This window comes from Haemorhous mexicanus, chromosome 1, assembly GCF_027477595.1.
Source record: "Haemorhous mexicanus isolate bHaeMex1 chromosome 1, bHaeMex1.pri, whole genome shotgun sequence".
Taxonomy (NCBI): domain Eukaryota; kingdom Metazoa; phylum Chordata; class Aves; order Passeriformes; family Fringillidae; genus Haemorhous; species Haemorhous mexicanus.
This window is the reverse complement of record NC_082341.1, coordinates 78,093,848-78,110,384: the sequence shown is the minus strand read 5'-3', so window position 1 is coordinate 78,110,384 and position 16,537 is coordinate 78,093,848. Positions and strand designations below refer to the sequence as shown.

General features: G+C 35.3%; 1 protein-coding gene across 1 annotated transcript in view; it reads right to left on the bottom strand.

Moving 5' to 3' along the window:
- The window catches only part of CDH12 (cadherin 12), a 222,036-nt gene that overhangs the window by 5,014 nt on the left and 200,485 nt on the right, over positions 1-16,537 (bottom strand). Inside the window, exons 8-11 of the mRNA XM_059854378.1 lie at positions 12,173-12,309; positions 5,314-5,435; positions 4,592-4,709; positions 93-344 (exon numbers count right to left, since the gene is read on the bottom strand). Of these exons, the coding sequence (XP_059710361.1) occupies positions 93-344; positions 4,592-4,709; positions 5,314-5,435; positions 12,173-12,309 (629 nt within the window). The remainder of the gene's footprint in view (positions 1-92; positions 345-4,591; positions 4,710-5,313; positions 5,436-12,172; positions 12,310-16,537) is intronic.

Sequence of the window (16,537 nt, the reverse complement as noted above, 5' to 3'; positions counted from 1 at the left end):
TACCACACATTTTCCATGGCTTTTGTTAAAAACTAGGGGAAGCTAGTGAAGACTCAGAGTAAAGCACTTTGCAGGGTTTCATGAGAACTAACCTAGAAGTATAACAATACACAACAAGATTGCAATCAAAGCTCCTGTGCTGAGGCCAACTGGTAAGAAGATTGCCTCCACGTTGCAGGACTGGATGGTGCCATCAGAGTCACATCTGCAAACACGGATAGTCAAAGTGTTTGTGCTGCTCTGGACAGGGTAACTGCTGTCTTCAATTACTACTGGAAGAAAGTACAGCTCTTGCTGCCTTCTGCTGTAGCCATTTCTTCTGGTTTCAATGCCAGCTGTGTTGTCTGTAAAACATGACAGTCATTAGCAGATTTTTACTGTGTACTTCACTCCATATTTTAGTTTGTATCACCTTCAGTAATAGGCTGGAATTTCATATTTGAAACTTGGTGAATGACATTCATTACATAATTGCCTTGCTTTGCCATTACAGAAGGCATTGCATTCTGACTTGTACAGGTGTTTGTTTTTCAGAGCCTTAAAAAATATTCCTTTTCTTGTAAACCTTTTAACAGCTGAAATTTCAAAGAAGACAAAAATAACCTAAAAATCCCCAAACAAAATATTACAAGTGTGATTCTGAAGACTTTTCAGTTTTTTTCACCTGATCTCCATACATTCTAAGCCTGTGGTCCAAAGGATTTTGATTGCATATGAATTCAGAATCATGTCTATATTAACTAATTAATTTCCTTAAAAATATCAAGTAATACACCTGGACAATATGACATCATTTTAGCTTTCCTGCCTCATTAAAAATAACTAGAGAAATTAACTGAGTACTAAAAAATCAGTACAGTTTTCATAAATTATTCCACTTCTAGACTTTGTAATTTCTTCCCAGTCAGTTATTAATGCTTTTTGAATCAAACAAAGTAGTAAGGAAGTGATGCAAATATTAAAAAAATTACATTAAAAACAAAACTATCATTAATTTGTCAGGTAACTAAAGAAATGACAGAACTAATGAAAGTAACCTGCTGCAGTTACCATTTTTCCATCTCACATATATTCTTTACTATATTTTTATATTCTTTATTATATTTTATTATATACAAGATGTCACATGATGGTTTTCCTGCCTCAGAGGTTTGTTACAAGGTAGAAGAATTAAGGGTGATGAATTTCACACTCAAGTACTGGTATGGAGTTCTGATTAAGGACAATAACAAGGAACCCTAAATATTCAAAATAAGGTATGTTATGACCAGACACCACTGAGAAGGTGCATAGCTAAAAAAATGCTTCAGACACCTTTTCATCAAACTCAAACATGGACAGGTCAAGTTCAGTTGCACTTAGTTTTGAAAAGGAAAAAATATCTCAGAAAATTTTGAATCAAACTAGCTTCCATCTTCAGCTTTTTATTTCTCTCTATGATTAATCACCTGCACTGTATAAAAAGTTTAAGAACTAATTTGAAGACATTCAGTTTAATCTTATTTCTATTATTTTTTTCTATATTTTTATCATGAGAATTATTTATATTCTTTTTTTTTCTTCTAATTGGAACACTGAAGATCACTTTAATAGCTTACAATGCAACTAAATGACTTCCCATCCTCCTTTGAGAAGAATCAATCAGATAAACCTCTTAACTCCTTGATTTTGAACACTTTTTGTTGCTCTTTTATGACCCCTTTCAATTGTTCAAAGTTCTTTTGAAAATATGAACATAGGGAGGTGTTTGAACTCTACACAGAAGAGTCTAGAGAAGCTGAGATAACTTCTGGTTCTTCAATCTGTTGGCAATAAATTAATTTATAGGTTCTGTGTGAGAAAACGAAATTTTGTCTCTTACATGAGCAATGGAGTGTACTCCACATGGAAGCTACCCTCTAGAGAGCAGAGTGGGGCCAGCAAAGCAGGAAGAAGGAGATCTGCAGTCCCTTTGAAAGCACTCCAGCTCTGCCACTTCTATTAACACAGTGGCTTGATCTCAGTGCTGCTGAAAGGCAACCTTGAGCTTCTGTCTCACTCCAGAACTCATTAATCTACATTCTGAAGTTTGAGGCCTGGCTTCTCTTGAGTACAGCACAATACCTGCTGAAGTATCAGAACACCCATGATTTTCAGTTGTATAGAATAGCACGGGCATTAGGGCTTCTTGATAGATTTAAAAATTTTAAATGCCACCTTTACTTGTAAAATCATTAATTGTACTACAGTGAACAAAACTGTGTGCTCAAAAAATAGAAAAAAAAAATGCTTTCACAAAGTACCTGCTTGTTACTAACATAATTGCTAACTTAATAGGAAATGGTACTTGTTTTCAAAAGGTATCTCCAGTGAAAATAAGGTTGTGTTACTACACGTCTAAATTGTGCACAGAACAGACCTTCCTTCACCTTTTTTGGCAAACAAAAGGCAGATGATATTGCAAGACAGGGTTTTTGTTTGGACAGATTTTTTCCTAATATCTCTGCAAATCATCAGTAATGAAAAAAAGGTTTTTATGGTTTTTGGTTTTTTGTTCCTTACATTGAAACAAATTGCATACTTCTTTTTTTATTTTTCTTTGTGTTTCTAAGTGTTAAAAAATGCTTTTAAAATTTTACATCTTGGTGGTTTCCACTTTTTATTGGAATATTGCACTTCTTTTTATACAGTAGTGAAGATTCATTAAGAAATTACTGAGATCCAAAGTCATCTCAGTGTCAACATTACTGGTTTTAACAGGGAAATTTAATTATCTAATATTATTTGAACAATTTCCTCACCAAACTCACATGCTAAGCACACTTTACAAAATCTGTAATTACTGTATAGACTTACTAAGTTTAAAAATTCCTTTGATTAATTAAATCTATTAAAATTATCTAAGAAGACTTCTTTTTAAAGCATAAGTTTTAAATTATTATTTAAAAAAACCAAACCTCTAATCTTTATCAAAAGAAATTAAAGGTATTTAAAAATTCATGGTATTTATGTTCTAAGACTATATAATTGTGAAGATTCTACCCATATGGGCCTTAAAATATGTTCCAGAGCAGAGTAAGGCCTTAATTTTCCATGAACAGAAGTAAGGGAACCTGGATTTGTTGTAAAGTCATCCTTCATATTCATTGAGCTCTCTGTCTCAAGAAAACTGTTTGAATGCCCTCTGATAAAATGTGTTAGATCTACACAGTTTACTATTTTTCATGTCTATGATACTATGAATGGCTTCACTATATTCTCTATTTACGAATCCTGAAGTGAAGTTCTTGGCTCATCCGTTCAATCTTTTTAACTATCTACGACACACAAAAAAAAAAAGTCACTATTAGGTTTGGGTCTAAACCATTTTCATTCTATCAGCCTCACAGGAGAGCTATACATAAAGAGAAAAGAAGCAGAGGTTTTTTGTTTTTTTTTTTTTTTTAATTTATTTCTTCCTGACGTTTCTTCAGGATTAATAGTGGTTAGCTCATGTTGCTGGCTTTAGTTTTCTATTACATAACAATGTCAGTAGTGTATGGCTTCCAAAATTATGTGGGCCATATACCTAATTTAAATACTTTTTTTTTAAAGGTTAAAAAAAAAGGCTTTCACAGTTTAATTTCAATTGGTGCATTAATTTCTATCATTTTTAAGGGCTTGGGTCACTTAATTCACAAGAAAGAAACCTTTACCTTACAAACAATGCAACCTTAAATTTAAATTGAAAACAGAAATTTAAAAACTAAGAATTATAGACTTTTTTAGATAGTGATACTTATAACCTGCACAGTAGAATGGTTTTGAACTTTGTTGGATGGCTTTAGACGTTCATTCTTCGAAGTATTATTTAAATTTAAAGATCATCTAATAACTAAAATACTTCTTTTTCTCTTATTTGATTAAAGTAGTTAGTGATGAAAATTTTCTACAGTTTCGGTTTAGCTGTGTCTGTTCACAAGACTACATCCTTGAAGATGCTTACAGTAGAAAAAAAAAAAGATCAATTTTTTTGTCTTGGTGTTTTTCTTTGCCATCTAACAAAAGAGTTCAAGTTAATAAGGAGAAAAAAGGATATTCAGTTGTGACAAAAATTGGAAGAAAAATCAGGGATGTAATTTGTATAAATTTCCAAGTTATTAAGGGTGTTGTACCTCAGCAGCTCTGTTGATATTTAGAACTCACTCTTCTGCAGGACTATGTATGCTCATAAAAGCACAATATCTGGGTACTTTGAAAATGGATAGCAAAGTCATAGTATTTAAACAAGACAGCAACAGTGCCTTGTTTAAAGGTATACCTGCATTGGCATATGGATTCTTCCTGAGATACTGAATGATAAAAGGAAGAAAATAAAACAGGTAGCAGAGTTTTTGAAGGCCTTTAGGGAAATCTCAGCCTTTGGTGTTCTGACAATTCCTGCCCCTAAAAATAAGAAAAGGTGCAAGACCTGAATTTATATTAATATAAGTCCCAGAGAGTTTAGCAATTAGAAATGTCAAAGAAAAATCTTTGTTAGGTCTTCAGACACAACTGTAATTGAAAGTAAACATATTTGTCATTGTAACTACAGTCTGCTGCTCTGAAGGAGAGTTATGGGTAACCAACTTACTTCTGTAGTCATGGACTGTGAAGTTTGGTTTGTTGGACGCCTCAGATGACAGTTTGAAGGAAAACCTTTGCCCAGCTGGTGACAAATCTTTATCTGCAGCAGTGATGGTCTGTATCACCTGAAACCAGATTAATTCTGAATCAGTTCACTCTTCCAAAAGAAGCAGTTTTGTAGAAGTGCAAAGAGAACATCAAACAAAACTGTTGAAAGCGAGATCTAGCTGGATTACTGTCATTCCTTTTAAACACTGCACAGTGAAGGCAAGAGGTCTGAATTCTATAATCACCAGAGAACTCATAAGGTCTTGCTTTGACAGATCTGATAAAAATCAGAAAGATTTATATATATTCATGGTATTTAATATTTATTGTTTATATTAAAATGCTAGTGATGGCTTCAGTTGAATGGTTATGCTTCACTTCATCTGCTCCTACTTCTGTCACAGTTACAACCCTTTAAGAAAGGGATTCTTTCTCCTCTAACAGCTATTAAATGCACAATAAAGGTGGCTCAGGCCCATATAATTGGAAAAATTTTAAAAAATGGACTGCAAATTGACCATAAAAGTCAACAAACAGAATTCCAATATTTATTTCCAACACAGAAATTTTTTTTGTAGAAGAATTTTGCCCATGACGTGAATTTTAAGCCCAGAAATTTCTACTGCTATAAATAGCAAGAAAAATAAAAGGAAGAGAGCAAGCATCACAAATTTGAAATACCTGTCCTGGCTTGGCATTTTCACATACAGATGTCTCATATGGAACTGAAATTTCAGGAGGAAACTCGTTGACATCCAAAACATTTATTATAACATTGACTTTGCTGGTTAATAGTGGGTTACCTATAAATAATTTTAGAAGAAAAACATTACTTTTTTTATCATCACCAGTCTCATAAACTGTCATAAACTTGATCTCAGTACTGGCTTTTGGATCCCAAAAGCCCTTGACTTCCACTTATTTCTGATTTGAACTAAGAAGAAAACAGAACCAAACTTCTTATCAATTTGTACCAGACTTTGATCCATTACTCTTCATGGGTTAAAGAATCAGTCAGGGTGCTTATGTTTATCAGAGCATAAAAGGGAAAAAAGTGAAGATATACCTGTTATTAAGGATGCAAACTTTTCTCACATAACTTTTCATTAAGCCTGTGGAAAACACTTCCAATGCTTAAAACTGAATTCTGTTTTCCACAAATAAATGCAGAAAATCAATATTTATTGCCTAGCCATTGTTTAAATCTTTGAGATATTAAGGAGGCAAGAAGAGCATACCAATTTAGAAGACAGAGAAAGAGAGAAAGATATGGAAAAACAAAATCTTGCTGCAAGCCAGAGAGAATTAGTGTTAAATTTAGCAGTGGAACACTCACAGCTAGCATTTAAATATTTGGCCATGTCATGGAAGGTATTTCTTTAACTGAAAAAATTTTCAGGCAGCAAATACTTTTGTGCAAAAGAAATGTTAAACAACAGTATACACCATGTTACTTTCTACTCTCCTTCCTCTATAGATAATCTTGATCAGTCACTAGTTGGAAGTTGGAAACAAGTTTATGTCTGACAAAACAGGGACCCTAGTACAATACAAAGCAGATAATGTTCTCTTTTACTTTATGCTGGGACCTCCTGCAAAATAGCAAATATGTGAAAATTAGTATAGCTGGCGAGTCAAAAGTGTAATTATTTTATCCTTTCTCACTTAAGATGAGTGGCAGAAACAGTTACCTATGGAAAAAAATCTATGCTATAAACCAGGGTGTTGTAGGATTGACAACATGAGATCATGTTTTAGTACAAGAGGAGCAGTCTTGAATCTTCAGGAATAAATCACAGAATCATAGAATCATAGAATCATAGAATCATAGAATCATCGAATCATAGAGTCATAGAGTCATAGAATCATAGAATGGCTTGGGTGGGAAGCAACTTTAAAGATCATCTAGTTCCAATCCCCCTGCCACATGCAGAGACACCTTCCACTAGGCCAGATTGCTCTAAGTCCCTTCCAACTCGGTCTTGAACACTTCCAAGGATGGGGCACCTACAACTCCTCTGGGCAACCTTCGCCAGTGGCTCAGCATCCTCACTGTACAAATTTCTACCTCATATCCAATCCAGATCTACTCTCCTTCAGTTTGAAGCCATTCCCCCTGTCCTGTCCTTATACACTGCTTTCAAAAGTCCTGCTTTCTTGTAGGCTCCCTTCAGGTACTGCAAGGCCACAATTAGGTCATCCCAAAGTGTGCTCTTCTCAAGGCTATAAAAGCTCAATTGTCTCAGCCTGTCTTTATAGGAGACATGCTCCAACCCTCTGATCATCTTTATGGCCCTCAATGGACCTTTCAAATTATTTGCATTGGGCACTTGCTTTGCAGCTTGTATAATCATTGGCAGTTCTTTTGTTTATGACTAACATAGTAAAGGGCAAAGTCTCTTCACGTTGTCACTGTAAAAAATTTGCATGCTTTCTTCCTTATTCTTAGGAACTACTAAATGCAGTAGTAGTTTCAGAAGACCTCTGTCAAAACCAAAGGTATTTCCTAGTTACACAGGATTAGCTTCAAGATGAACTTTGTTTTACCTATTTACAAGTAGTAGATAAACTGACCAAGCTATAAACACATCTTGGAACCTAGAAGACAACCAAAATGACTACCCAGATCACACAGTTGTAGTCCCTACCTATGAATTTATTAAAAAAATATTTAATATTTAATATTTAATATAGAAGGTATATAATGACATCTCTTTGAATTATCATTTATTTCCAATTCAGCATCATCCCTACTTGCAGAATGTCTCTGTGGAGGAGGGAATTGTGCAGTACAATCGAAGACACAGTCTGGTCTAGCAACTAGGAATTGAGCACTCATTCTTTAGGTGCCTGAAGAGCTGGAAGAAATCTAGATCACTTGTTCACACTTGAATTGGTTCCTTTGTAACATAGGAAATAAAAAAAAAAAAAAAAATTAAGAAGTTATTTTATTCAGTAGAGGGCTGACCTCTATAGAGAGATCAGAAAATCCCTGAACAGGTCAAATTCACACAGCTACTGGGAGAAACAATCTAACCTAAAACTTCCCTCCTAGCAGTACTCACTGAAAAGGACACACAACTCATATGGAGTAACTAAGATGTTGCTTTAGATATTTTTGTGTGTCTGTGTTCATTTTAATGTACAACACTGAGAAACAGGGATTCTAGACATATTCTTCAAACAGATTAGAGATTAAGGCATTGCCATCAAAATACAGGCATAGATGTCCATTTACTTTCAGGAATATGTTCACAGTGCCTTTCCAATAAAACTTTTGAATGTATTCAAAATTATGCAAAATGTGCATGAAAATATCAGATGATTTTGATGATTTCTGTTAGACGTTTCAGTTTCTTTAGGAAGTTTTTTAGGTCATACTTTTGTAAAGTAGCTTGTATAAATTAATTTTTTCTGCTTTTTGCAACCATTTAGATAGTATGTGACCTAAATTTTTAAAATTAACAAAAGGATTTGACATTTTTTCCCCCTCAAAATCAAAACAGGATAGCATGCTCTGGAAATATACGTGAATGTGAGTAAAGTTTTTACATTTATTTCTCACTGATGGTATCTGATTTATTCTCTGTGGTTCTCTGAAAGATATATTAGAGGCCAAAATCTTCTATTCCCAAGTATTTCAGCAAACTAGAATTTTACCTTGCACAGATGGTCTGGAAAAGACAGATATGAGAGTAAACAGAATTACCAGAGCCTAAGATGAACCTATTTCAGATTTTCATTTTGTTCATATAATTTTTCTCTCTGGTTTGCACTGACATCACTTTAACTTGTATATATAAATGAAGACTGCAAGAAGATTGTGTACAGCTTTGAATTTGTATGTAATACCAAAGACCTGTAATACTTGATGTGAGCAAGCATGAAGAATTGCATTTAAAATACTACTTTGCAGACTTGACCTCTATTTTCTCTGGTTTTTGGTTGATGTTTTGCTCAAATTCAAGTCTTCATGAACCCTGTGAACACAATTGTGATGTACATACTGGTACCAGAGAGTGAGTCACTAAAAGCATCTGCTTATGCCTTTTAAACCCAGATTACACAGATGAGAAGAGAAACTGGATAAATCATGAACCTAGAAATTAAGAAACTGATTTTATGTCTCAATTCCACCTGTAAGATATAGGAAAATTAATTAGCTTCATTAATTTCTTTTATCAACTTAATTAATTAGTTGACTTAATTTTCCCTTGTTTTTCCTGTCTGTAAAACAGTGACCATCCTGCTCCCTTTTTTTGCTTGATTACCATCATTTGTCAGAATCTTAATGGTTCAAAGCTCTTACAGCAGTAGAAAACATGTAACATTCTTTGAATAATGAACTTGTGAAAATCCAAGGTATCTGAGAAAATAGATACTGACTTTTGAAAAGAACTGCTGATTCCTTAATCCCAGTTATGGTACACCGGAGGAGATCAACTCCATCTTGTGATTAAAGGTGAGGATTCTTTAGCATTCTAAAAATTTGGACCTAGACAGAGCTGAGTTAGGAAGATGGTTTGGACAGGAAGGATTATTACTTCATTTTTACCCTTAAATTGTGCCTTGAGGACAGGAAAGCAGATGTAAATTAGTATGCATTTTATCTATCTCGTCTCTTGTAAAATGGAAAAAAATCTTCCACACTAGGTACTTAGGCAGCATAGGGAGGAATTTTGAACACTGGACTGTGGGTTTTTTATGCCACTATGCTCTTATAACAGCTCTTGATACAGTTTTGGCCCAGGGCAACCAGTGGTCTTGTGGACAATTCACATGCATGTGCTGGGAATTAGAAAGGGCTAAAGGATCAATTTACATGTGGGGACTCTGGAAAGTAAGAAGGCATAGAAACAACTTACTTCATGCCAGCTGGCCTTTGTGCTTGAAATGAATGACAGCCATGTTTAATTTACTAGTTTGGATAGGTTCTGTGGCACCAAAAAGCGTTCAAAACCAGCAACCATGCAGACTACTAGGGTATTGATTTATTCTAATTATTAAGAAACAAAACAACAAGCTAAAATGAAATATAGTCATGCAATGAAAAAAGAAATGGGGGGGGGGGGGGGGGGAAGTGAGTCTGAAACATCCTCCTCCTGCTCAAGTACTTTGTCCTATACAAAAACTGAACTTTATATCTATGAATGGGTTAGGGATGTTCTGCATTCAGCTGCCTTCTCAGTATGTCTCCAGAACAATCATCCATCTCCTGCTAAAAACATCTCCATTCAGGGGCAATTCAAGAAAAGTTAGTTTACAGAACGACCATTAGGATGTGCTTAAAAAGTGTGGGAGGTGTTGTTGTTGCTATTCTCTCACAATGAGAAAACAAAATTTTAGCAATGACATTTTTAAACAACATAATCTGTTACTAGTTATGAGTCTACTTATTTATTCTTATTTTACAAAGACATATTATACATATATATATATGTATGTATGTGTGTGTATATATATATATATATATGTATATATATGTGTGTGTGTATATATATATGTATGTATGTATGTATGTACGTATGTATGTATGTATGTCCTTATAGATACAGTCACCAGGAAAATACTTCAATAACAATACTGTCTGTTTTTTTCTGAAGAAAGTTTATGCAACTAATTTCAATAGTGGGCCACCTTTTTAAATAGTCATGCATATGTCAAGGCACTTCTCAGTGTGTTTTTCCTGTGATAAGGGATGACAGTTTCAGTTTCTATGTCAGCACTGGACAACAATTTTTTATATCAACATTTCTTCAAATATAGCAATTTTCCTCCAATCTTTTTCAATTTTTTTCTCTCTAACCATTATATTTTGCTTTTGTGCAGTGTGTCAAACCTCAATCCTCCACCCTTATTTCTATGCTCTTTGTCAGACAATTGCACATAATGTTTTGACAGTTACTATAGCTCAAATCCTCCCAAATTTTGCCAGTTACTAGTATTATTGAGATATGGCAATTTTTACCATTATAGATAATGGTCAATATATAAATATTATGGGATATGATGCAATAAAGCACAGATATGTTTTAGGTGCAGATTCTTAGCACAGCAATTGATAAAATTTGGGATATTAAAATATATACTATTTGCTACAGCTCTGCTTAAACGTCATACTATTATATATATGTGTCCATGGACAAAATAAATTCCAGAGTTTTAGATATCTTTAATGACTATTGGGAATAATAAACAGATTTAAATAATATTTTTCTCTTGCTGCAGGAAAAAAAATTACAAATCTCAAATGTTCTTTGCCCACTACTAAGCCTAAATAGTTAAGCTTTACTGAAACATAGACCATGATGAGACCTTCTTTCTTCACCTGCCTGCCTTTCAGTTTCTCTGGAAACAAATTACACTTCTACTGTTTTTTTCTGTGAATATATGCCTGCTCATATTTATCCTTGACTCAACCACTTCTGACAGCTTAGGCTTCTCTGTTAGTGTATGTCTTTTCCAATCTAGGGATAAAATTCAAGCATTCATTTGCCTGGTGTTCTCTTTATATTTTCAGGTTCCCAGGAGTGAGCCCGTGGTTCTTTTGGAGATAACTACAACTGAGAATTTGGGGTGGGGGGGAGGGGGAGGTTATCTGAAATAATATAAACCTTCTCTGCTTCCCAAACTCCCATCTTCCTGTTAGTAGCATGTATCAACTTTTGAAGACTCAGCCAAACAATACACTGAGGAAAGCATGTTATTTGCTACAGAAACTTGACTTTTCTGACACATAAACAACATAGAATAAATAAGAAACACAGCATGACCCTTTTCTACAGCCTAATGATGTCAACAGAAAATTCTGTGGCCTTTGCACAACTGTTAAGTGACCAAAAGACTTGTATTCAAAGCATGAGATACACCCATGAGAGTTACAGTTTGACAGGACCATGAATGAGAAATGCCACACACAGGAATGGCAATGAAGAAAGTTGAAGGCACATAATATAATGGAAGAAGGGACTTATAAAAAAAAAGGCTATGCAGAAGACACAAAGACAAGAAATGAAATTATCCTGCCACAAATCATATAGAGAAAGAAAAGAAGGATTAGGCATAAAATTTTGGGCAGACAGAAAAGAGCAGAGATGCGGCACACAGTTTAATTTAGGGCAATAAATCTTGACTTAATTTTATCGTACTTTATATCTGAGTATAAAATTACTCTTTAAACTTCTTTGCCTTCAAAAAATACATTGACAGACTTGTTATTTGACAAACCTAATTTCATATGAAGTGACTTAGAATACCAGAAACCAGAACTGGAAGGCACCCATACAGCTCCATGATGACAAAATGTTTTTCAGCTTCTAAGGGAGCTGCAGTTACATGTGATCTGCTAGCAAAACCTTACTAAACAGGGCTGATTGAACATCACACTTATCCTCATGAGTCTGGGAAAATGATATTCATTGAACCTTCTTAAATAAACACTTGGCAATGCAAGTTGTCTTCACATTATATTTATACCTGAGCATTATATTCTGAGAAAAATACCATATTAGCATATTCATTCACTTTGTGTCATACTTACTAACTTTACTTGCAATTATAGAGAAATTGTATTGCGCTGTGCTTTCTCTGTCCAGTAATTCATTAGTAGCAATGGTTCCTTCAGTAGCATCTATTGTAAAGTAGCTGTCCACATCATTCTTCCAATCCATGAAGTATCTGTATGTGAAAAATATTAAAGAAAGTAGATGCAAATGTTCAAAGATTACTCATTTATCACAGCAGCAGTGTACCTGCCTCAAGTTTTGTTATTTTTCTCTTTGCAGCTATTACCATCCTTGCAGGAAGAAGACAATAAAGAATGATTTGTTTATTTCTTTTTTTGCCAGGTTGGAATGCTCAAGGGGAAATGGGATATAATAAAAAGTTTAGTACTCCTGGTGTTCAGATTTTTTAAAAACCTTGAAGTCCCAAGAAGTTGATGCACATCTTCTGTGACCCTGATTACTTATATCAGCCACTTTGGAAGCATTTTACAGGCTTAGAGGGAAAAAGAGAAAAGATATGTGAAATAGGGCTTGAGGTGATGAATGGTGATGATGAGTGTGCCAGATCTGGTCTCTTTACATCCATTTGTAGCTGCAGTGGGCTGGAAATTGCCTCACAAAGAGGTGTCCTAAAGGATTTTGGCAGAGTAACAGCAAGCGAGATGGGGAAAAGTATGCTTATTCCCACCCATATATAGGATCAATAAATAGCACTTTGCCTTCGTGAAGAATAGGCTCTGGACCTGTGTGGAACAGGGAAATATCATTGTTTGGTTTTGTTTTGTTTTGTTTTATTTTGTTTTATTTTCCTGAGCCCTTATTTGTCAAGAAGTATGAACATAGAACAGATTTAAAACTAGAAATCTTTACTTATTTCTTATTTTTCTATAGCAAGGAATAGAAAGCAGAGATGTACCTGGTAACACAGCTACTTAAAAGCAATGTGATAACTATCCCAAACCCATTTCCCTTAAATGCTAATTAATTTGAAGGTCTATTTTCACATTTGATGCTACTGTTTGTAGTCATAACAGAATAATTTTTTTTCTGATGCAATTGCCTCCAGCTACTAATTTCCTTTCCATTGTCAGTCTCTTCATATCTTTAAAGTGTTTCTCAAAAACTAGGCAGGAGGAAATTGAGAAGGCCATTTGTGAGCAGTAGGCAATAAGAACAAAATGGCACTCAACAAGTACATTCAGTACATAAAGCCCAGAGAACCACTCCTATGACACCTAATAGAGAGCCACTCCTATGACACCTAATTTCATGTAAACCAGTGAAAACAGGAATAAAAGCTGCTATTTCCATCTCTAATTAGAGTTATTTCTGTGTTTAATATAGAGGGAATAGAATGATAAGCATTGTGTTTACTTCTGTAGAAGGAAGCAACAGTAGAAAGGAATATATGTCATATTCACAAAGAAAATATTTCTTCTTGGTACTAGGAATGCCAATAGCTCTGGAAGACTTGAAGAGTAAAAAAGCCAGAAATAAGGTGATATGCTCATTTGGAGACATTTTGTTCAATCAAAATCACAAAAAAATCCATATCTGTAGATGAAATAGGTTATTTCATCAATTGACAGGCATCATTACCAGTTTACAGCTATAATTAAAAAGCCTCAGAAATGGTTTGCTAAAGGCAGAATGTATCCTTTTACACAGTTGAGCAGGCACATTTTCTTGAATATGATATTATTATCTACCCATACTGGTAATTTCAATCTCTTTGTTCAAAATTTGCTTGACATTAAAATTATGAAAAATATATAAACCATTTATTAGAAATACCATTACCCTAGGATACTCTCTCAGGAACAGCAAAATTACTCTGCCAGGCTTTGCATGTTTAATAAATTATAACTTCTTCCAAAATTAAATACACAACAACACACAAATAAATGAGTTCAAAGCATGAGAAAGTAACTTGGCTTTTATTTCCCCTTGGGAAGATTAACTTTGCCTGAGTACCTTGCACATTGCAAGGGATGAGCAGGGAAGTATGAGCCAGGGAAAAAAACGCAGGCCTTAATTCAAAGCATCATGTAGGGGATGGCCTCCTTCACTGGAGGCTTTGAAATTCAGAAGACATATTAAGGATGAGCACTCTTGTTTGAAGTGAAGTTCAGGCATGAATATTTGTAGGATGAGAATCTGATAGTCTGTCTGGAAGCATTCACACAGGTGATAACTTCATGCACAGGCCCAGCATGCCCATTCCCAAACATAAGCATCAACAGGATCAAAGACCACAGTAAGCCCTGCAAGACTAGTACTGCTCCTGCGGGTACTTCTGGCAGAATTCCTCATGGCTTCCATGGAAGTGAGAATCAAATTAAATCAGGCTGTTCTTTCAGCTCCTCTCCTTTTAACAATCTACATATCCAATTAGACTACTGAAGGGAGAGGTATAGGCAGAAATATTGGAGCTGTATTGTCTAAAAGATATGAATAAACAGGAAAAATGTCAAACAAGAATGCATTCTTCCTCCTTTAATTGATTCTCCATTTATAGTATCCAAGAAAATATACCTAGCAGAAAATCCTCTTACAGGCAGATCTTCTGGACACAGGACTTCTCCCAGGTACATCAGTAAGTCTATAAAGCTTAAGAAAAGTGGGATGGGACCCCATCTATCTGGTCTTGAAATGGAAATTTTTTAGAACACCCCAAGGGGTGGTCACTTTTGGCAAAGACCCTAAGAAAATGTCGTTTCCTTTTATAGGCAGAAATCGCTCTTTCACACACTCATGTTCAGTGTGTGATTTTTTGTAAATAGGACAGCAACAGCTAATCTCTTTCTAAGGCCAACTGCATAGCCTGAGCTCTGTCCTTAACATGGAAGAGATGCTTTGAAGAAGAGAAGAAATGGAAAAAATGTCTCTAACCAGAAAAGTCAGTAACTTTCCAGAGGTTAACCCAGATATCTGGGACATAAAGCCTGACATTTCTTGTGAGATTAGGATATGCAGAGGAGCACTTTTGAAAGACTGGTATTAGGACAGCTGTCTAGATCTTCCAGTCATGGTCTAGCAGTTTGAAGCAACTGAGGTTGGTTCATTTGACTGCTCAGAGTGTCTGCAAGACAGACCATGGATAAGTGCACTAATCCAAAGAGGCATTTCCTTCTTTGAAAAGTTAGGGAGAACTTGTTGATATAGGACAAAGCAGAATTATTTTTCAGAAGCCCCTGTACAGGCCTGCCTGGCAGCTCTCAGTACCAGACATTGATATCATTCATATTCACTGTCAGTGAAGAAATTTTGATGTGTATATCTCCCTGAATATTATGTCCAGCAGAGAAGTGTATTCCAGATTCTCTTGTTGAAGTCAGGGAGTGTGTGGAAGGACATGTCTTTGCTAGCACTGTCTGAGTTTTCTCAAGAATAGATGCATTTGGACATCATGTACAATAGAAGAGATAGAATGGAAATATTCTGTTTATAAAATTATAAGATTCAACCTTACAAGACTCACACAGAGTCCACAATGCCCTCTTAGGAGCTCCAAGAATTATGGACACTCACCCTGGCTAGGCAGTGAGGCTGCATGTCCCTCAGGAGCTCTCACAGAAAACTCCCACAGAAGAGGGCTCACCTCCATTCAAAGAGAGGAGGACAGCAAGGAAGGCTGAGTTGATTCTTGCTGCAGCACAGATGATGGTAGTGCTTGATGGAGCACTATTGAATACATGAGTGACAGCAGGTCATCCTTGTGAGGATAACAGTGACTCTGAGCCATCGAGCAGACAACTGTAGTGCCTTTAGACTGTTATGCCATGAATAAAAGAACTGGACAGCTGTCCTGTGCTGCTGGAGAAACCCATGTGACAGCTTGCTCTGAAGGGATGGGAGGTGGCAGGATGCTAAGGAGGCTGTGGAGCTTAGGACTCAGGATGTATTTTTTTGGTCTTAAAAATGTGGGGAAGATTTCTCCTGCCTATCACAGAAAATGTTTGTTCTTGATATTATGATAATGTAATTTAAGCCAGGAAAGCAAGGTAAGAGATCCAAAAGTGTGTGTGTGTTTTAGAGGAAGAGAAGACTGCTTTAAAGCTACACTGGCAGGATTAAGGTCAAATGCCAGAGGTAAAACTCAAGGATTGACCTTAAAGAGTGATAAAGCACAGACAATAGATAAAGTGAAAGATAAAAGAGGCAGTGGCAATATAAAATCAACACAACCAAAATTAGGCATTTGAAGGTTAATGGCTTCTGATCATTGTGCCTTTTTGCTCAATAAACGTTTCCTGTAAAATTCCTAATAATTTTTTTTTAGTTTGAGAGGGAGAAATAACCAGGTGATAGACGAGCTTTACAAAAATAACTTCAACTTGTCTCAACTCACACTTTGCTGATGTAAAGCACATTGCTTACCCTAGTACCTAGTGACTTAG